The 22226-nt window shown below is 33.6% G+C and overlaps 1 protein-coding gene across 1 annotated transcript in view; it reads left to right on the top strand.

Annotated features, from left to right (window-relative positions):
- CCDC73 (coiled-coil domain containing 73) overlaps positions 1–22226 on the top strand; it is a 99793-nt gene that overhangs the window by 44080 nt on the left and 33487 nt on the right. The window contains exons 7-11 of the mRNA XM_067749507.1: positions 5015–5150; positions 5393–5472; positions 18618–18749; positions 19263–19322; positions 20705–20806. Of these exons, the coding sequence (XP_067605608.1) occupies positions 5015–5150; positions 5393–5472; positions 18618–18749; positions 19263–19322; positions 20705–20806 (510 nt within the window). The remainder of the gene's footprint in view (positions 1–5014; positions 5151–5392; positions 5473–18617; positions 18750–19262; positions 19323–20704; positions 20807–22226) is intronic.

A 22226-nucleotide genomic window follows, 5' to 3' on the forward strand; every position in this document is an offset into this window, starting at 1 on the left:
CTAGTAAAAATAGGCAAGTAAAAATAATTTTTGAGTAAGGTTTATGTATTATATCTATGAGAAGTAAGAAATGAGAGATCATTCCTTATGACGTTAAATACAAAAATGTAAAGTAAGTATTTTGCTTCTTGAAATGTTTTGGTGTGTTAGAAAATAAAAGAGCCATAGAAAGATTGCTAAGCTTGATTGAATAAAAGATGTGAAAATTCTGTCACTGTTCAACTGGAAAGACTACAGATAATATTGTCAGACTATTTTAAACTATGATTTTAATTAAGGAGCTGAAAAACTAGATTCTGGTTTAGCTTTAAGTACCATGACATTTGTACTGAAAGTCATCTTCAACGCTACAGTGGTTTTACACAAAATATAGTGAAATTGAATAATGTACCCTCTGACCTGGGAGATAAGGCTACAAGTTAAAGATCAAAGGCAACATAAAATGTGTTTTATTTTATTCCACTTTAAAATTTCATCAAACAGATACTTATAATCTTAAAAAAACATGGAAACATGCAGTATACTTTTGATAGTTTTTGGTCACTTTTGAACATTTTGTTAATGTGAATTTAAGACTCTTAAGCACCTACTAAAATTTGAATTATAGTTGTATTTTTTCTGACAGTTCAAAGCATTAAATAAATCACTTTATATTAAAATAATTTTATATATTGATAGATATACATGCCAATTTTGGCAGAATATTATGTATATTTTAGATGATGGATTTAAAAGTTAAAAATAAACCTTTTTCTAAACATTCTTACATTATTCTTTTTACATTATTCTTACATAATTCAGGTGACCTTTTCTTTATTCAAAGTACTAAACAGTATTCAGTAATCCAGTTAATTTTATTCAAATCAGCACATTATCCTTTTATATTGATATTATTTGACTATGTGCAAGACATGAAACAAGATGGTCACTTGTGCCAAGGCAGGACTTTGGGGAGCAATTGATAAGTGTCCCAAAAGAAATAATTTTAAAAATAGTATTAAGTATTTAATTATTAAGTATTAATACTATTAAGTATTAATAGTATTAAGTATTTAAACAAGTTCATGATTTCCTATAGGCAAGCTCTTAACTACTAGTAAATTTCTGCCTTGTGGGAATTCAATAAAGTGATTTTCATGTAGAGGTGGTATGTCTCTAGATACATTAACACAATTATGAATGGAAAGATTCATCTAGCTCTAAAAGTACCCAAATTTTCTCTTGAACAAATGATCACATTGATCATTACCAGTAAAACAAATGCAACTAAATATGATAAAAATAAACTATAGAACATCAAATTAATTGATTTGGTCATTGATGAAAATCTTTCCTGCTTTGTTCCCATAATTACTGTATAGGTGACTATGTTGTGTAACTGAGTTGCCAATAGAGCTTAACGAACAAAATAAAAATTTATCCAACCATCTCTTAGTTATAGTTTCTTTTTTGTATATCACTTTCCTTTAAAGAAAAGACTTATAAGAATAATTTATTTTGTCTTTATTAAATTAAAACAATTTTTCAGTATTGAAGGTTTTGATGAGATTTGGAATTACCACATATTTTCTTTCAGAGTAGAATATTTTTAGACTAAAGACTTGTCTGGAAGTAATCTTCATGATTATAATAATTATATACATCTGTACACATAAAATATGTAACTTTGGTTTTTTTAAGTAGTATATACCTAATGTTGTGACTAAAAAGGTGAAAGTATCAATATCCTAAGAAAGATGCCATGGGTTTTTAAAAAGTGAGTTTTATAATCCATTGATTTATTTTGGGTTTATATTGAAGAAATTAAAAGGTAAGTTGCAAAAATAGAAATGAGGAATATATGAAGTTTGTTTTGGGGTTTTGAATCTTTTTCTCTACAATTTACTTATAACAAGCTAATTGTTTTAAGGGAAATTAATTTTATCTCCAGAAGTTTTCAAATCAGTCTCTATAAGGAAATAAGAAATGAGGGAAATGAGCAGCTATGGCTTTTATTAGTAAGTATAGTTCTGAAAAGTTGGATGTAAATGTTATTTTTAAATTATTCTTATTTTAAATGCCTTAAGAGGCTTTTAAGTAAACTTTTAGACCACACACACTTGTAATTATGCATGTGCTGTCTTTCTCTAATCTTGATTTTCAAAGATTAAAATTGTTTAAAATGAGGTACGTATGTATTTGGAAAGCAGGCAATCCTGATATTATTTTCTTGTTGACAGTCTTTGCATTTAGTAGTAAAAGTGTATGAAAGAGAAAATAACTTGACCCAATTCAGAGAGGTAAAAAGAACAAAAACACTACATACTTAGCCATTTCTTAGTCATTGCAATAAAATAATCTTTATTATGCTATAGTATGTAATGTTAAAGTTATAATAACACCATCAATTTAGTTGTATTATTCTTTATAATGTTCTTAGCTTTCTCAGGCAGGTGTTACCAATCTGCTTTTTGTTGTTGCTTCCCAAAGAATTTAAACTATTTGCTGACAATCATGCAGTTAGTGGCAAGCTGCCCTCTTCATCTCATTATCAAAACTAAATCAGGGCAGCCAAGTAGGTTTATATGTGAACAGCCGCATATAGGCCTGTATGAGCTAATGAGCTGTAGGTACCCATTGTGATTTAAACGTCTTTATAGCATTTATCATGGCCATTGTATAGACTAATGTATTTGAAAATCAGAATTGTATCATGCAAACAAATGAAACTGCATTTTAATTCAACTTTGGCTTCAAGCAAAGGATGTTGGGATAGAGTATGTTACAAACTAATCTAATGTGTACAGAGCTCTATGTATGTAGAGAACACCTATGAACTCACTTTGATCTTTGCTGCATTTTTACTTACCAGGATTAGTTAACCTTTGCAGACATTAACAGTATTAATGTGTATTAATATGTAGTAGATGGTATTCTCATAAAGGCTATCTAAAAATTGATTTGACTTGAAAAACTGAAAGAATTCATTGAATTGAAAAAAATGTCTTTAGACCAATTTTTAGTGAAATTGTATTGGGTTTCTACACATCTCCTGAAAGGAATATAATTCTCTAGAGAATTAAGTGGTATTTGAGAGGAACAGAATATGGGTCATTATTGTTCATTGTTTAGTTATTGATAATAGTGACTACCCAGGTAAGCATAAGATCTCGGGGGTAAGTGCACTTGTCAACTTGTTTGAATTTATAACTGCTGCATGATTAATTCAAATGACTAAGTAGTGAATTTGAAAAGCCCATAGAGGTGCATGAGAAAAATTTAACTCATCTTTCATAACCATTGCCAGTGTACTTACCACTTTGCTTAAAATTGTTTAAAAAAATCTTTGAAAAAGTTAAGATTTTCACCAGATTTGCCAAGTTAATATAGTTAGGTACAACTTAAATTATGATGTGTGTTCCTTATTAATATTAGAGAGGGCTATTCTTAGTCCAAATAAAAATTAGGCTATTGAAGGCACTTTTATCATTTAAGGAATAGTAATAACAAAACATTATATTGTACTTGGTATGTGATAGGCTCTGTTCTTACTGCTCTGTAGGCATTAATTTGTCTTATCTTCACAACAACCCTATGAGGGAGATACTGGTATAATCTCTATTTTAAAGACAGGGTAGATAATTTTCCTGAGGTCACACAGCAACTAAATTACAGAGGCAAGATTTAAACATAGGCAGAATAGCTTTTGACCACTCTACTATACTGCCTGTACTTTGGTGTTAAGCAGTGCAAAATGGCTCTGGTTAACTTATGCAAAAGGAAATTTAGTGGAGACACTTGCAATCAATCAGAGAGTCAAGAATGGTTTTGAAAATGAACAGGGACTAGGTTAATTCCGGGGTTTGAGAAGCAGGATGTAGGAACCCAGGACGGAGGAGATCTCATATCAGTCTGGATAGGATCACCACTGAACTTCTTTAGCTTTATAGTCTTTTTTGCTCAAGATTCAAATTCCAAGAATGTAGAAATCAATTGGTTTATTTGGAGTAATATGCCCTATACTTGACTAGGGGAGAATAGGACCCCTGAATTTGGTCTACTAGATTGCAATGAAGAAGTATTTCAAGGAAATACTTGAAAATGTGTTACTTTTGGGTAAGGGAAATAGATGCTGTCCAGGCAAATGTAACAAATTGCCACTGTCAGAACTCTATGAGACAACAGTTCATTCAGAAAGTAATTACTGAGTGCCTATTGATGGGCTACACTGTTCTTTGTTTATCCTCTCTCAGTAGAAACTGAAGTGTGTGGCAGAAATGAATGAAAGTTGTGAAATCAATGATTCTGCTAATGCCAGAATAAAAACTTTCAAAGAGTGTTATTGATTCTGTTAACATAATATTTCTTCTAAAAGTTTTAAGTCATTTTTCTAAGTATGGTAAAACAAGCTCCTTTAGCTGAAAGCAGTGAAGGCCCATATTATATTATATATAGGGTCTAATTTTTACCAACTGTGTCCCCTAGCTTAAGTAAACTTTCTGCTATACTATATTGTCTCCCTATCACTGATAGATATTCTCATTGTTCCAGTTTTTAATGCAGTGAGAAGGTGCTATATTCATTAATATTAATCTCAGAAAATTTATCTGAGTTTTGATAATGTACATTATGCCAGCATTTAGAGGAAAAAAATTGTTTCCTAAATTATCAGGAGTATTGCTTTAATAATATTCTCCTCACTTTGCTTAGTGCTGTATTGGACTAATCAACTTTTCGGTAAATAAAACAACCAATTGATTTTGAAAAAGAAATTAGTAACAAGGAAAATATAACCTTAAGTGACTATTTTGTTACAGGAAAAAAAAAATGCTTTAACTTTACCTAGATTTAGAACCTAACTAATATTTCCTCTCTAAGGTGTACTCAGAGAGTACTTTTTCATGACATACTTATGTTAATAACAACAGTTATTAAAAACAATAAATTGTTATGTATGTTTAATAAATATGTGTGTATATATATATGTATGTATGTGTTATATATGTATAACATTTAAAATAACTCTTCAAAATAGGAACAAAAAGTCCAGTTACATTTTCTGGCTAAAGAAGATCATCAGAAGCAACTGAATGAAATTGAGAAATACTATGCTACAATAACAGGTCAATTTGGATTAGTAAAAGAGAATCATGAAAAGTTAGAGCAAAATGGTAGGTGCTATCTTACTTAAACTTAACATATTTAAGAGGAAATGTTTAAATGGACTTATTTATAATGAATAAATTGAACTTATCTGATACTGGTAATAGTAAATGGCAGTTTAATTAATATTATTAAATTCAGTAATAATTATATATATTGCATTGAGGCTATTTTCCTTGTCCATGTTAGTAATATTTCCTTAAAATGTACAATGAATATAATGTTTTCCTAAGTGTCTTTCATGTTACAGTACAAGAAGCAATACAGTTAAACAAAAGACTTTCAGCTTTAAATAAAAAACAAGAATCTGAAATACACAGTTTAAAGAAGGTATGATTGATATAGTTTATTGTATTATATAAAACTAGTTTTATGAAATAATACCAGAAAAGTTGGGTGGGCTTTTTTTGTATAAAGATAAATGAAATGTTTTAAATACAGATTTATAAACTTTGAGTTATGATTTCAATAAATGCAATGAATGAATTTGTTCTAACCCATTCAAAATATTGTTTCTTTGACTTGTGACCAGTGGCATGCATTTTTATGATGATATGAATAACCAATAAGCATTCACTATATGTTAATCTCATTAGCACCATTCATTCATTCATTCAACTTTTGAGTGGCTCTGTGTGCCAGGTACTATATGGCACTTAGGGTACAGGTATGAAGAAAATGAAACATGTTCCTGCTTCTTTGAGTTATAGTCCAATGGAGGAGTTACATATAAAACCATCACACAGATCAAATAAGTTAAAACTGTTATAAGTGATATGAAGAAAAAGTAGAGGATGTGATGACATTATCATAGGTGACTTCATTACATTGGGGGTAAAGTGGTGGGGGAGGGAAGAGGATGATGTTTCAGGCAAGGGAACAGCAAAAGCCTTGAGACAGGAAAGAGTTTAATGTATATGAGGAACAAGGAAAAGTCTGGTATGGCTGGAGCATTTTGAGTTAAGGAGTGCATTGGATATTTATTGGTAGCTTACTGAGCGTCAATATCCCCCTTCTCCTTTCTAAACTTATCCAGAGTTTTGTTTTGATGCCTCCAGCTTTAGAGAGGAGCCCTAAATTGGCACAAGGCCATAAACATATTTCATTACTCTAGCCACAGCCTTTGGCTTAGGAGTGGATAAATGACCTTACCCAGTGGTTATGAACCAGGAAGAAGGTAACTCCTACTGGGGCTGGCAGTCATCCTACAATCATGAGAAGCTAAGAAGGAGGAACTTGAAATGTGGATGCCAAATTGCTGTGATATAAAGAAACCTGTTCTTTCATGACACTTTTGAGTTCCTGAATGGACCAACCCTGCACTTGCCCTGCCTCTAGACTTTTCAGTTATGTGAGCCAGTAAATCCGCATTATTATTTAAGCCAGTTTCCTTAGGGCCAGCTTAATTTTCCATTATTTGCAACTAAAAATATCCCCACTGATAACAGGGGAGACCGGTATGAGAGCAAGGTGAAGTAGGCAAAGTCTTGTTCTTTCTACAGAGAATGACTTATTTCCTTTTCCTAATCTTTTCAAAGCCCCAACTGAAATAATACCACTTTGGACCACCTCCTTATCCCTGAGAGAATTAAGTACCTGTCTTTACTGACACTGAATAAATGCTTTGAAACAACATTTACTGAGTGTCACTTAAATATCTTTGATTTTCTAAAATTTGAATATGATATGCCTGGGTTTAATTTTTCAATTTTTATTTTTTTTGCGGTACGCGGGCCTCTGACTGCTGTGGCCTCTCCCGTTGCGGAGCACAGGCTCTGGACGCGCAGGCACAGCGGCCATGGCTCACGGGCCCAGCCATTCCGCGGCACGTGGGATCTTCCCGGACCGGGGCACAAACTCGCGTCCCCTGCATCGGCAGGCGAACTCTCAACCACTGCGCCACCAGGGAAGCCCCTGGGTTTAATTTTTTTAGTCGCTTTTTCTTCTTGATGTTCTCTGAGCTTCTTGGATTGTGGTTTGGTGTCTGACATTAATTTGGGGAAAGTCTCAATCATCAGTGCTTCAAATATTGCTTCTTTTTCTTTCTTTCATCTCCTTCTGGTACTCCCATTATGTATATGTTACAATTTGTATATGTTACATTAGCTGACCCGCAGGTGATGGATAGTCTCTTATGCTTTTTCAGTCTTTACTCTTTGTTTTCAGTTTTGGAATTTCTATTGTCATATTCTCAAGCTCAGAGATTATTTACTCAGCCTTGTCCAGTCTACTACTGAGACCATCAAAGTCATTCTTCGTTTCTGTTGCAGTGTTTTTGATCTGAAGCATTTCATTTTTATTCTTGTTTAGAATTTCCATCTCTCCATTTACATTATCCATCTGTTCTCCCATGTTTTGTCTGTTTTTTCCATTAAAGCTTTTAGCATATTAATCATAGTTTTAAAAAATTTTGGGTCTGATAGTTTTAATATTCCTGCCGTACCTGACTCTGGTTCTGAGGCTTGTTCAGTCTCTTCAAATTGTGTCTTTTGCCTTTTAGTATGCCTTGTAATTTATTTGTTGGAAGGCAGACATGATATACTGGGTGAAAGAAACTGCAGTCAATAGACGTATAGTAATGTAGTGGTAAGATAGGGGGATGGGTGCCCGATGATTAGATGAGCCTGTTGCCCCTGGACTGTGAATTTCACCAGTGCTTCTCAGTCCCTGCCCACCCACCCCATACGCACAAGGATGGTTGGAGGGGGATAGAGTTGGGTATTACCCTTCCCTCAGGTAGTTTAGACTCAGGTCAAATAGTTTCTCCTGAGGGCAGGACTTGTTGATAAGAAAAAAATGAGTTGGTGTATTTCAAAATGGTTACTTTTTCTCTCCTTTTCCTCCTGCTTTTAGCAGGAGGGAGTTTTCTCTGATATTCACTATGAGAGGACCTAGAGGTAAAATTTCACAAAAGTTTGAGAACCCAATGACTGTGTCCTGCTGAATTTTTTAACTCTGAATTGTCCACTCTGAGCCTCTGGGAATTAGTCAATTACAGTTCAGTTTTTCCTACCCTGGCATTGGTTCCTGTGGAGGTTTCTGTTTCTCTGTATTTACCTGTCCATCTCTCCAATTTTTGAGGCAGCAATTTGCTTTATGACCTCATTTGTCTAGCAGATGTAAGAGGAGTTGTTGATTTTCAGTTTGTTCAGCTTTTTACTTGTGGTGGGATCAAGTGGAAACTTCTAACTAAGCTCATTACATGCTGGACCAGAAACCAGAAGACCCTCTGTTTTTATATTTAACTATAATTTTACAAAAATTAAAAATTTATTAAGACAACTTATTATTTACAGAGACACAGGCTTAAGCTTTGAAGAGTGTTTGTGCTACCAGATGAATGACATATACTTTAATATGTAATTCAAGAAATCAGGAAATTTTACTACTTTATCTTTTAGTACCATTTCCAGGAAAGCAGGACCACAGGGGCTAAAGATTGACGTGACTTCTAAATGCTAAGCCAGAGTTCAAAGACCATTAATATTTGTAACTCTGTTATATCTAGGTCTTGTTCTTATAACTGCCAATAAATTGGTTTCAAATTCCTTGGACTCTCTCCTTATACCCGAGGGATCAGAAAGTAAGAGCATAGGGGTAGCCCAGTACAGAATATTAGAATGGTAATAAGTGTATGTCCCTAGCCCTTAAAAATCTTCTATCTAGCAAACTACCTAAAAGGATAGGTTGTTAAAAAATATTTATTTATTTGGCTGCATCGGGTCTTAGTCGCAGTGTGTGGGATCTTTGTTGTGGCATGTGGGATCTTTCGTTGTGACGCGTGGGCTCTTTGTTGCGACGCACGGGCTTCTCTCTAATTGGCGTGCAGGCTCTCTAGTTGTGGTGTGCGTGCTCTAGAGCGCACGGGCTTAGTTGTCCCCTGGCATGTGGGATCTTAGTTCCCTGACCAGGGATCGATCCCACGTCCCCTGCATTGGAAGGTGGATTCTTAACCAGTGGACCACCAGGGAAGTCCCAAGAGGACAGTTTATATGTAAAGAATATTTCTTTTCAGTCACATTTAAGAATATTAGAGATGGCTCTTACGATATAAGGAGAAAAACCTGTAATTTGAAAATTTCGTCTGTCATTTCAAATCAGAATTGTTAAATGGACCATTCATTTTTATCAATATAAACTTTGAAAGCAAATATAAATAAATAATACTGACTGAGTAGTTGTGAATAAGCATATTTTCAGTGATATCTCTTTGGTTCATTTTTTGTTTAATATTGTTATCAGTGTCTTAAGTGGTTAGATCATTAATTTGATGATTATATTAAAATAGTCATATGTGCTTTATTCAGTTAGTTTTTGCATTATTATGAAAATATTATACCTCATAAATTTCTCTATTAAATTATGGTTTTTTTCATTAAATAAGAACAAATGTTGCATTGTAATGTAATAGACTATTGTATTTCTAATGTATAGTTTAAGACTGACCTGTAGATGGAGATGAGGCTCATGTAAATCCATGGAGCATTTCCCTTGCTGGATTTTTGTGAAAGGAGTAAAGCATGTCTCTGTACACAAGGGGAATAGTGTTGCTCATGAGCACACTTGCCCCCTTTTCCCAGGTCTTGCAGCCTTGGCCAGGGCTGCCTAAATGTACTGAGGTGTCATGTGATGGTGGCCTCTGTCTCTATAGAAAGCATTAAGTCAGTAATCATGCTGCTAAATAGTTCTTGGAAGAGAGATTGTAGAGAAGGGTAAGGTGAGAGAATGTCACTACCTTTGAGAGTTCCAAGTTCGAGAAGCTGAAAGGGTAAGAATTTACAAATATATTTTAACAGATAGTTTTTAATATTTCAGACATACTAGGTACAATAATTTTGTAGTTTTTAGTGTAGCCTTAATTTTTAACTTTAAGAAAAGTGTTTTCTGTTTTGATTTTCTTTTTCAGAGGCTAATCGAGCCTACTAACATTGTTTTCCATTACTCAGTTAACACTTTTAATCATTAATTTTTCCAAAGATAACTTTTATTTTTCTTTTATGCTGTTCTTTGATTATGTCCAGGACAGTTAAGTTACTGGTTTGTGATAAGATGGAATTCTTTTTTTTTTTTCTTTTTCCTTTTGTGGAACAAAGTTAAACAGACCAAACTTACTTGTTAGATAAAACTAAGTATTACAGTTCTGAATGCTGGGTTCACCATTATGGCAATCATGAAGAATTCCTGATACTATCTGTGAGCAGCATTCATAACCTCTGCTATTTGTCTGAGTAAACGTCAGAGGACTCAAGGAGATAGTGATATTTAACAGACTACCTCATACCAGAAGAGGAGGGGTAAAGGAGAAAAGGGCTTGATATTTATGACTCTAGGAACTATAAGTTGTAATTTAATGAGATCAAAGCATGTGCTGCATGCTTATTTGCTGCACTAACAGCTTTGAATAAAATGGTTAGAAAACAGACAATGTACTAAAAGTTCAGGATATTTAAAAGCTATAAGAGCTATAAAATCAAAAACATACTTTCAGTCGAAAATCATTTTGTGAAGGTCTCTGCTTTTAATTTAATATGCTATTAAGATTACATAATTAATATATAAAAGAAAAAGACATAAGAAAAGATTAGTTTTTACTTTTGTCAGCCACATACTGGGTTTTTGCCCCTTGCCACTCCCTTCCCACTTCCCTGTTGTTTTATAACAGTTATTGTAATAGGAATTGATGTATTTTAGAGTATCTTCTGTAAAACTTAGCTGATTACAACAGCTCCATGCTTTCAGTTGTGGAAAAATGTATTGACAGAAAGACATAAGACATTTGTTGCACTTTGTAACCTAGACAGAAGAAAAACTTTTAGAAAACCAATCCTTTTTTTTAATTCAGAGAATTGTAAGCTACTTTAAGTTTTAGCCATATACCTCAGTTTAATTATATTTTTATCAATAAGACATTGTATCTTAGGGGTGAATCTAGAACAGAACACTAATTTAAAACAAGCCATCTAATTAATTTCTAAGTTGTTTACTTTATGCAGGTGTATCTTGCTCCAGGAAAACCCAATATAAAAAAATTTTAAATTCAGAAAAATTGTTGGAAGTTTTCTTTTAAAAATTACCATTTTAGTGCACAAAAAAGCAGCTTGAAAGCAAGGTTTTAGAACACCATGTGCAAAGCAAAGAAAGATGTACATTATTTTAAACCTAATATCATTGGTGTCTTTTAAAAAAATCAGTTCAGCATAAAAGATTTTTTATTACTCAGGTGGTGTTTGACTAAATAACAAGTAACAACATAAGTATTAGTCAAACATCCTGAAAATCTGAGTTGAGATTAAAACTTTGAGGTACTCTAACAGATATTTTTCCTTTGAGCTAATCTCTTTTAAATTTTTAAAAACTTAAATTAATTGCTGAAATGACTGTCTTTAGTTTTGTATCCTTCAGTATGCATAGTCAATTTAACTATCATCCTGTTTTTGAATGTTTATCCAGGGTAGATATAATAAGATCAATAAATTCTTTTATTCAGGAAGTTTGTTGAGTCAATGACCATATGGCTTATGAACTAGAATGTTTTATTATATTGTCTTATGTCTGTAATTGTTGTTTTGTAGAATATTCTTGGATCTGAATTTGTAATGCAGAATTAACCCATTTTAATCTCACAAGTTTAGGGTTGTTGATTAAGACAGTCAAGGTTCTAGCTCCAAAATATGCTGTTCTTTTATTTATTTATTTATTTTTTGCTGTTCTTTTAAAGTTAGCATGATGTTAGTGACTCACCACCTACTAAGCTTTATTTTTTATTATCGGTAAGAAAATTTTAGTGGTCTGTTCACATTTAAACGAGAAACATCTATTTATAACATGGTGGTCTACACGGTTGTGGTTGTTACCTTGATCAGAGGAAGCCATCTCGTTCAATCAGTGATTAAACCCCCAGCACTGTACTTTCCTATATGCTATACAATATACTGAGCACTATACTACGTCTACCACTTTCTATACAATTTTACAAATTGACTGAACTATCGTGTCATTAACAATAGTCTTATTTGGCTGACATTGACTGCTGTCACCAAGTATTTTTATTGCCATTTGCTTTATCCTGAATAAATCAACTTTGATTTCATCAAACCTTATTTTAGGCAAAGGTGTCACATTTTTTAAATATCATGTACATCACTCTTTTCTTCTTATGTTCATTAAAATTTTTAGTTCTTCTTAGATCCCTGACTGTATTACGTTCTATGGGATAAGTATGAAATGTGGTTCTTTTCCTTGAGATGTTCATAGTCTACAAAAAAACTCTTATTGTAATCAGTTATGAAATAATGAATAATGAATCTTAATTCTTTAAATAAAGAATACTTATTCATAACACCATTAGGACTTCAGACCACTTTATTCTAAAAGTAGAGAAAATAATCATAGAATCCCTTGAATTCATCTTAGTAGTAATAACAGGTAACAGTGCCTAGAACATAGTAGATGCTCAACAAATACTTGTTGCATAGATTATTACATGCCAGGCACTTTGTTAGTTTTTTAAAAAATTATATCTCCATTTTACAGATGAGGAGCTTGAGGCAGAATGCATTTAAGTAAGTTACCTAAAGTTACACAACAAGGAAAATAGAGTGAGGTTTGGAACCCAAACAAATTTGGCTCCAGAACCTGTGATCTTAACCATTCTACTGGTAACGGTAACAGTATAAGCAATTCATCCGTGTAAGTTTCTTCTTTGCTTCGTTCACCATTAGAAAGCATATGTTTATTAAAAGGGGAAGTTGCTAATATTCATCCTCCTAAACTGCTAGGTCCCCATAGACCTTGACTCTGCGTATCTAGACTAGTATTTCCATTACCTTGAAACTCATCATTAAATACCACTTCCTTTGGGCTCTGTCATTCAGCCCTTCTCCTTCTCCAACCAGAGCATCCTTTTCTATCACCTGTACCATTTACACACCCCACTCTGGTCTTAGATTGACCTCTAGTCTTTTAGTCTCCATTACTTCACCCAGTCCATTGGCCTATTTCTGCCTACACATAATTCCCTGCATAATATTTCTCATTTATTCTGTTTATTTTAACTCATACTTTACCTTTTTTCTCTAAAACTAAACCTTTCAACTATAGTCATCCAAAGGAGGTACATGACTTAGATCACACTAGTGTTGCTTTTCTCTTTATATTCTCATTTGCAATATGGATTTAATGATATCTGCCTTTCCTGTTTTATATATGTGTAACAAATATAAAATAATATGTGGAAAAGCACTTCAGAAAGTTTAACATGCATAGAAATTTATGGGATTATTGTTACTTGCAAGTGAAATTAGGTTAAAATTAAGGCACATTTTGATGGTGCAGTTTTTCTGCACCATAACTATAGGTGGGTTATATGCATAGGCTTTCAAGACAACTAAAATATTGCCTCATCTGATAAATTTTTTATCAGATAGGAAAGTCTGAAATTTCTTCCAACTCATTAATTGCTTTTTCCCCCTTCATGCTTGAATTATATTCTGTTTTTACAATGACTAGTTCTCTCCCAACTATTGGTCTTCTTCAGATCTTCTCTAAATTTCATGGAATCATAAGGATCATCTGATCTACTGGTTTTTATCTTTCTTTGAGTTGTAGAACCTTCTGTTAAAGTTGTGGAAACTCAGTATTAAAACAAAGTAGAGCTACTTGTGCTTGAAGGGAGAGTTTTAGGAACACTGGAGCCATGCAAGTTGGCTCTTTCTTCTCTATCAGCAGCTGTGGAGGGGCTCCATGGAACCGCTAGGACTTCTCAGAGCACAATTTAAAAACCGTTAACTGGATCCAACAGTTAGTTGAATTATTCAGAGTCAAGCATCTTGTAAAAAAGTCTCCATTTATCCTCACTTTGTACTGTGTACTGTTTGTAGTCAGTAATATTCTAAACAACCTATAAACTTTATAATGTTAGTTGAAATTGTTCATGTAGTGGTTATTGTGATAATTCCTCAACATCTAGTGCACCTCATATGATCAGTCGGTCTCTAAGCCAATTAATATCATCTCCATTCCTTATGCCAGTATTTGGTTCAGGAATGAGCATGTGATCTAATTCTGGCTAGCAGGAGGTGGTTCAAAGAAAAATTCTCTTACTCTTTAGTAAGAGTTCCAGGAAGAGACAGTTGCTGTGGAATACCTAAATTACCTCTTGCTGCAGAATATATTTCATTATTATTTAATGGTTTAATTATGGTTTTCTGATAGTTATAACCAAAGCATCCTAACTTATACTGACAATTCATGCTTTTCATTACAGAATATTGTATTTTGTACAAAATGATGTTTAAAATATAAAATGTATTAATTTTGAACATCTGTATGATAGTTCACTTTTTAAGGGTCTTTGGGTACAAATAAATTCCTCCGGTTCCCAGATTATCTTTTTTTTTCCGATTCCTCCAAAGCTGTATCATAATGTCTCTTTCTTTTCTTCATATTCTTTTTTTCAATTAGCTCATCCTCCTTAATTCCATCATTCACTTCATATAGATGACTTCATATCTATATTTCTAGCCTCGCATTTCTTTTAATCTCCAGTTCTGTATTTTCAACTGCCTGCAGGTCATCGCCTTTTATGACTTACTGTAACTTCAGGGTCACCCATTGGATTGATTCTTTATTCTCCCCGTGCTTCCTCCTCCTGCTGCCAAAAAAAAAAAAAAAAAAAATCATGCAACTCTCCTTTCAAAGGAAACCATCTTGCTGCCTATGAAGGTGAACCATCACTGATACCTTGAAACTTCATTTGAGGGAATTCATCATATGTAACCTTTTATAATTTGAAAAATAATAAATGAATGATTTTTTTTAGAACAGTAACAGCCTATGGCTTAGGCTTTGTGATTTGTGCTTTTTGACTTTCTTAAGAGTGAATCTCAGAATATTGTCCCTCTCTTATTTCTTGTCTTTAATAGATTTTTCATCTATTTCATCAGTAAAGTAGATTTTTCGTTTCCTTTCCATTTTCATGCATTTCTGTTTAACATTTCATGGTCTCTTATTTCTTCTAGCTTCATCTAAACGCTTTGAAATCATCTTTTTTCCTTCATTTCCTTTGTCTATTCAATTATATCTTCCTTTAGAATGTCTCATATTTTTCATTATCCATTTCTCAGTGGTATAGACATTCATCATCTCATGCCTGGATTAATAAAATAGCCTCGTAGCCAGTGTTCTATTCTCCAGTTGTGGGTTTTTTTTTTTTTTTTTTTTGGGCGGGGGGTGGTATGCGGTCCTCTCACTGTTGTGGCCTCTCCCGTTGCGGAGCACAGGCTCCGGACGCGCAGGCTCAGCGGCCATGGCTCACGGGCCCAGCCGCTCCGCGGCATGTGGGATCCTCCCGGACCGGGGCACGAACCCGTGTTCCCTGCATTGGCAGGCGGACTCTCAACCACTGCGCCACCAGGGAAGCCCTGTTCTCCAGTTTTGATTCACTCTTTTTGCTAGACTAACTTTACTAAGTTACTAGTTTAATATTCTTGCTTCTACGTGCCTGACACATGCTAGATACTTAGCATATGTAGAAGAAATGATAAATTGAATAGTTCTCCTTTGTCTACCAAATCAAGTCCAAAACTTTTTTTTCCAGCTTTATTGAGATATAATTGACATATAACACTGTTTAAGCTTAAGGTGTACAACATGTTGATTTAGTCCCAAACTTTTAAAATTGGCTTTCCAGAACTTCCATGGTCTGGTCCCATTTTACATCTTCAACATTGTTTCCTACTACTTCCTAATAAGCATCTTCCATTCTGTTTAATCCAAAATCTTTGTTGCCATTATCATAATTCTTAATTTTCCCTATCTTTTTACCTTTTCTCTCCTCCATATTCCCTGCCCCAACTTGAAATGCCTTCTCTCAGCTTACTTGTATTAAACAGGATTGAGGCAGGAAACAGATGGTACATTGGTATGGGAAATTGAGAAAAGTTTGATGAAAGAGCTATTTACAGAGTTGTAGGCAGAGTTAAGGGAAACCAGCAAGGGATAGAAGCTAGACCTGATGGTGGCAAGGGAAGGAAGCAGATATTGGAACCTGGAGGGAGCTATAGGTAAAGCTGTAGAAGAAAGCTACAGTTCAGAAGCTGTGACCTTTGGTAAAGGTACAGAGCTATTGCCAGTTTGTTGTCATGTAGGGAGGGAGCTGGGGAAACACCTCCATCTCTCTATCTTCCCAGCATACTGATTTACTGATGCCTCCCAGAGATTGAACCCCACAAGCCGGAGAGAAGGGAGCTTGTTTGCTGTATCCACAGATGCCACACAGGCCACAGAGAAAGTAGAGGGTGAATCAGGAGCGACAAATGAAGGATATCCAGTATACTACTCATTCTTCAAGGCCTACCTCCTTCATTAAAACTTCTTTCATTATTCAGCACATGCTGATTGTTCTCTTTGTACATTATTTTGTCTGCCTGCTTTTCTGAAAATAAAGCCGTATCTCTTAACCCACGCGGTTACTTTAGCAGTCATTTTATGTAGTGCACATATCTAAAGGGAATATGTGAACTAAGACCAATGAATCCATTCTCCTGGATTTTGGACTAGGGGGTAAAAGGTAATCAATCAGGCAAGTTTCCCTCTAGGTGGCTGAGGTTATAACATGTAGAACTGTGGAGGTATTGACAGCCCTGTTTTCTGCTGTTCCTTTTTCAGCTTCCTTGATACCACATTCTCTTGGTTTTCTTCCTGCCTCAGTTGACTGTATTTCTCAGCCTTCTGTATTAACAGCTTCTTTAATCCATGAATCTTGGAGTTCTTTAAGACTCAGTCATTTGTCATCATCTTTCCTCTAACTAGTAACTAAATGACTGCACCTGTTTCCATAGCTTTACATACTATTTAAAAACTGATACATGAGAAATATGTGTTTATTGTAGAAAAAAAGAGAAAACACCTAACAGCAAAATGAAGAAAATAAAAATTTCCTGTAATCTCACCACACTAATTAACCAACTTCGGTACTTAAATACAACCTTTTAAAAATTGAAGTATATTAATCAAGATTCTTAATTGTAAGATGATTTTTTTTAGCAAAGGAATTTGGATGTTGGTCATCTCAGACTTGGAAAATTGTCAGAAACAAGAGAAGGTATATAACCAACTTCCACTACTAAGTTGTTGTACACTGCAGCTTGTACCATCACTGTTGACCATAGTAGATACTGCTACTGCTACAGCAGTATCACTGTTATCCATGGAAGGTTGAAGTAACTAGCACAGCCCCTGCTATCTACCAACAGAAAGATTTACAACAGTTCTTGTTCTTATGTTACTAGTTCCTGATCCAATATCCAAGACAAGTGCTTCTGATTATCAGAGCCTGGTGTCATGCTTATAAAAGTAGTATTTGGCATTTCCGGCTTCTCTAGTGGGCCTTCAAAATTCAAAGGGGGTTCAGGTGCTGTTTAATCAAGAATGTGAAAATCAGATCCTTGAGTATTTAATATACACAGAACAGCAGTACAATAAAGTACACACCATTCAGAAGTTGGTGTTTCAGGATTTAAATGTGTTTGGATGTATCTGTTAAACTCAGTGGATATATAACTTCACAGTGAAGACTTCTTTTGTATCCCCTTCAAGTCTGTCCTCTACAATGATGCCAGAGTTATTTTTCTAAAATGCAAATCTTGTTATGTCATTCTCTTATTCAAAATCCTTCAGTGGTTAATTCCTCATTGTCTATAGGATAAAATTAAAACTCTTTAGCTTGGCCTACAAATCTTTCAATATTTGAATTTTGCCGAATTTCTAGTCACAACTACCAGTACTCTACTCCTCCCCCTTACCCATAACATATTAGCTCCAACCATATCATATTAGTTCTGTTTCCCTGAAAAATATGCTCTTTCATGTTTCTGTACTTTCTGAATCTTTTTGCCTGGAATATCTACTCATTTTTTTGTCCTCTTCAAAAATTTATCTTCAGAGACTCAGTTCAAATACCACTTTCCTGTGTAATGCCTCCTTGATGCCCTCAACCAAACTGTTTCATTCTTCATACTTCTATACATTCCTTCCTGTATTATAGCACTCATCACGTTGTAATTATTTCTTACATAAATTTTTCTTATTAGATGCTAATAACTTGGGAATTGATAATCTTTTATATCATGTTTTTATCTTAAAGGATTTTTGTTGAATAAGTCATCAGTGAAAACAGCCTGCTTCTGGTTGGTTAGTTCATTTAGTTAGTGTATTCTTTTTAAGAACAAAGATCATGCATTCTATCTTTGTGTCATTGCGTTTGCCTATTCCATAACTACAAATAGCATTGGCTAATTATCTTGCAAGGAAACTAGGGAAAAAGGACCTTGATGGGCAAGTAGTAGTATCTTAATATATGAAATATAGTAAATTATAGTGATAGGTTTAAAATGAACTTTAAAACTGTCAGAAAAGTGCCTTGCTTTGATGAAACATGTGTACTGAATTCTCTGTTTGATGTTTCTTATGTTAAGGAACTTAAAAAAGTAACCTCAGACTTGATAAAGACCAAGGTCACATGTCAACAACATAAGATGGGAGAAGAAAACATCAATTTAACAATTAAAGAACAAAAATTTCAAGAACTTCAAGAAAGACTCAAAATGGTATTTAATTAAATATATTCATGTTTATAAAATGAACATTTTTGTAAAATTTATGAGATATATAAACAATAAGAGGATTATAATACAAAAACGTTCCTTCTTTGTAGAGTTAATATACATAGTAAAAAAGATTTTACAAATTTTTTAAAAACTGCTAGATAATTTTTGGCATTATCAACAAAACTTTAAGATAATAAAATTTAGCTATAACCACTTTATTTTCACTTTAATATGGTATCAGGTAATCTTCTGGTATAATGGTATCCTCAGGAAAGCTTTTGGAGATGAGAAATTCTGTAGTTTCTAACATTAATGTTTATAAGTTTGCACCAGCCTGTACTGGGTATCTAACACCATCTTCAGTTCACTAGAGTCACTGCTTCAACAGTAATCAAACATTGGTTCTCTGGAGTAATAATAGGTCATCACACTCCCAAATTTGTTAAGCACTGAATTGAATGTACAATTTGCTGAATTTTGTATCATAACTTTAAAATTATTCACATTTTTTAGGAATTGGAATTAAATAAGAAGATTAATGAAGAGATTACCCATATTCAAGAAGAAAAACAGGCAAGCAATCATAAGATAATTTGGAAGCCAGTAAATATTTTAAAAACCAAATACAATGTGGGAAATAAACTAAGTTAAGTAACAAATGGAATCATGCCTAGGTCAATTCCTAGCACATAGTAAGCACCCAGTTGGTGTGTATTGAATGGATACATGTGTACCTCTTTTAACCAGGTCTCACCTATACTCCCATTAAAAAATAAATCAGAGGAGAAATGGAGAGATGTTCATCAAAAGATACAAACTTCCAGTTGCAAGATGAGTTAGTTCTGGGGATGGAATGTATAGCATGATGACTTTAGTTAACAATACTGTATCATATATTTGAGAGTTGCTACGAGAGTAGATTTTTTTTTATGAGACTCCGAAGACATATTATTTTAAAAATATTTAGTTAGTTGAGGGGTAGTCGATTTACAATTTTATATTAGTTTCAAGTGTACAACATAGTGATTCAAAATTGTTATAGATTATACTCCATTTAAAGTTATAAAATATTGACTATATTCCCTGTGCTGTACAATATATCCTTGTAGCTTATTTATTTTATACAGAGAGTCTTAAATGTTCTCACCACATACAAAAAACTTGGTGATTATGTGTGGTGATAGAGATCTTAACCTTATTGTGTTAATCATATCACAATAAATATGTGTATCAGATCATCACGTTGTACACCATAAGCTTACATGTTATATGGCAATTATATCTCAATAAAGCTGGAAAAAAGATTACATTAAAATATTTTATAAATAAAATAAAAAGAATAAAAATAAATTAGTTTTTTTCCTTAGTTTGGACCACTGGCAGATAATTATTGAAATGTATGTATGCTTAGAGCATGCATTTACAGGACATTTTACTCTCATTTGCATTTATTTGATATTTATACTTATTCTATTCTAAAAAAACATATGTGAAAGAAAATTTCTCTTGTTTCTTTTTTTTCTCTTCTGCTTTTCCTCTGTTTGATTCTGAATGCATGCCATGCCATCCTAGCCCACCAGCAGTGATATATCTTAGTAGTGATAATATTTACCATTTGGGGAGAAAACCAACAAACGTTTTAGTTTTGAATTCTTTACATTTTTCAGTAGTGTCACAGAATTTGTGGTCCATTTCAAAAACTTTGTTAATTATTTGAGGAACTCTTAGAAATAATACTTTGTAAGAAATCATGTAATACAAATTATGTTAAATATTAAATTAATAAAATATGCCATTAGTTAATTTCAGTATATTGTTTATTATGGCATTGAAATTAAACTGTAAAGATAATAAGTTAAGAAACTAGAAAATATATTTTTAAGAATGAGTTTAAAAACATACCTACTGCCTTAAAACTTTATCAATTAATATGTCATATTTATACTTTTTTATAGGGCATCATCATTTCTTTCCAACAATTGCAGCAGTTACTTCAGCAACAGACTCAAGCTAATACTAAAATGGAAGAAGAATTGAAGGTGCTAAAAGAAAATAATCAGGATATATATACATATCCTGATTATATATATATATATATATATATATATATATATATATATATAAGTATATTTTCATCTAATGAGTTTTACCTGTTTAGTTGCATTTGTCTGTCCAACTTTATCTGAGATCATTTTGAATTTTAAGGGTAAAATATTGGTCTCCTTCATCAGCTTTTATCAATGTCCAAAATAATGAGCATTTATTTTATTTTATTTATTTTTCCCCAGCATTTTTAATGAAAATTTTTGAACATACAGGAAAGTTGAGAGAATTGTATCATAAACAATCATACACCTACCGCCTAGATTGTACAATTAATATTTTACCTATTTGCTTTATCATATGTTTCTCCACCCCTTTTTTATAATATGCATTTCAAAGTAAATTGCAGTCATCTGTACACTTCACCCTTAACATATTACATCATGAGCATCATTAAATAAAGTTCAGTACTTGACAGATCTTTTGTTTGCTTTTTGAGGTAAAATTTATGAGCATGTTTTATTTTAACATTTAAGTTGCTAGTTAAATGTTCAGTTTTATCAAGTAACTGATTTGTAGCAGATTGAATGGGTTTGTATTTTTTTTTTCTGTGTCTTAGAATTGTGGCCAAGATCCAAAACTGAAAATAAAAGGTGACAAGTGTCACCACATTCTAGGAGAGGAATCTGTGACCTCACAGAAATGGAGCGGGGCGGGGGGGTGGAAGCTCCCTCTTCACAGGAACATGATAGAACTGGCCCTATTACCATAGCAATCACCCCATCATCCTCTTCCCAGTATATATACGAAAATGATTGTGGAGGAGAAGTTATGGCCACTGATGTTTTGGGAGTGCAGGTTCATTAAGAGAGATTTTTCTCTTACATCCCTAATAGAGAGAGATGCATTTCCCCTCATGAATCTAAGTGAGAGAGTCTACAGGAAAATCGTGTAAAAATTGGGGTATGAAAAGGGGAAACTGCCATCTTGTTTTTCAGATGGATGTTTGAGATGTTGTCGAAACCTGAAGGTCCACTGTGGTGTTGCCAGTAAAATGTGATAAGTTCACGTGGGAGAACTTGGCATATGTTTCTTGAAGTTTTGAAGTGTACACCAAGAACATGTAGACTGATGCCCAGTGCTAGTCTAGAAATTTCAAGGAGGAAAGTTTTTGGAGTAATCTGTTCTAGTGGAGCTTGAAGTGTTATTATGCTTGTTCTAATGCTGTATGGCCCTGGAAGCATGCAGAATTGAGAATATGGTGGTTCCTTGGCTCTATGTGAAGGCATGTGGAGGTTAGTGGAAGAGCAGGAACTGCCAAGTGATGGGATGTTCAACTCAAGAGAAGGCGTTGGGGACATGTTCCACTGGGGTGGCCAGTGGAAAATATTTGTGCGCCTCTGAAGGGATTCTTGGTAATGAAGGGTGGAGCTG

The sequence above is a fragment of the Pseudorca crassidens genome, chromosome 9 (assembly GCF_039906515.1).
Source record: "Pseudorca crassidens isolate mPseCra1 chromosome 9, mPseCra1.hap1, whole genome shotgun sequence".
Lineage (NCBI taxonomy): Eukaryota > Metazoa > Chordata > Mammalia > Artiodactyla > Delphinidae > Pseudorca > Pseudorca crassidens.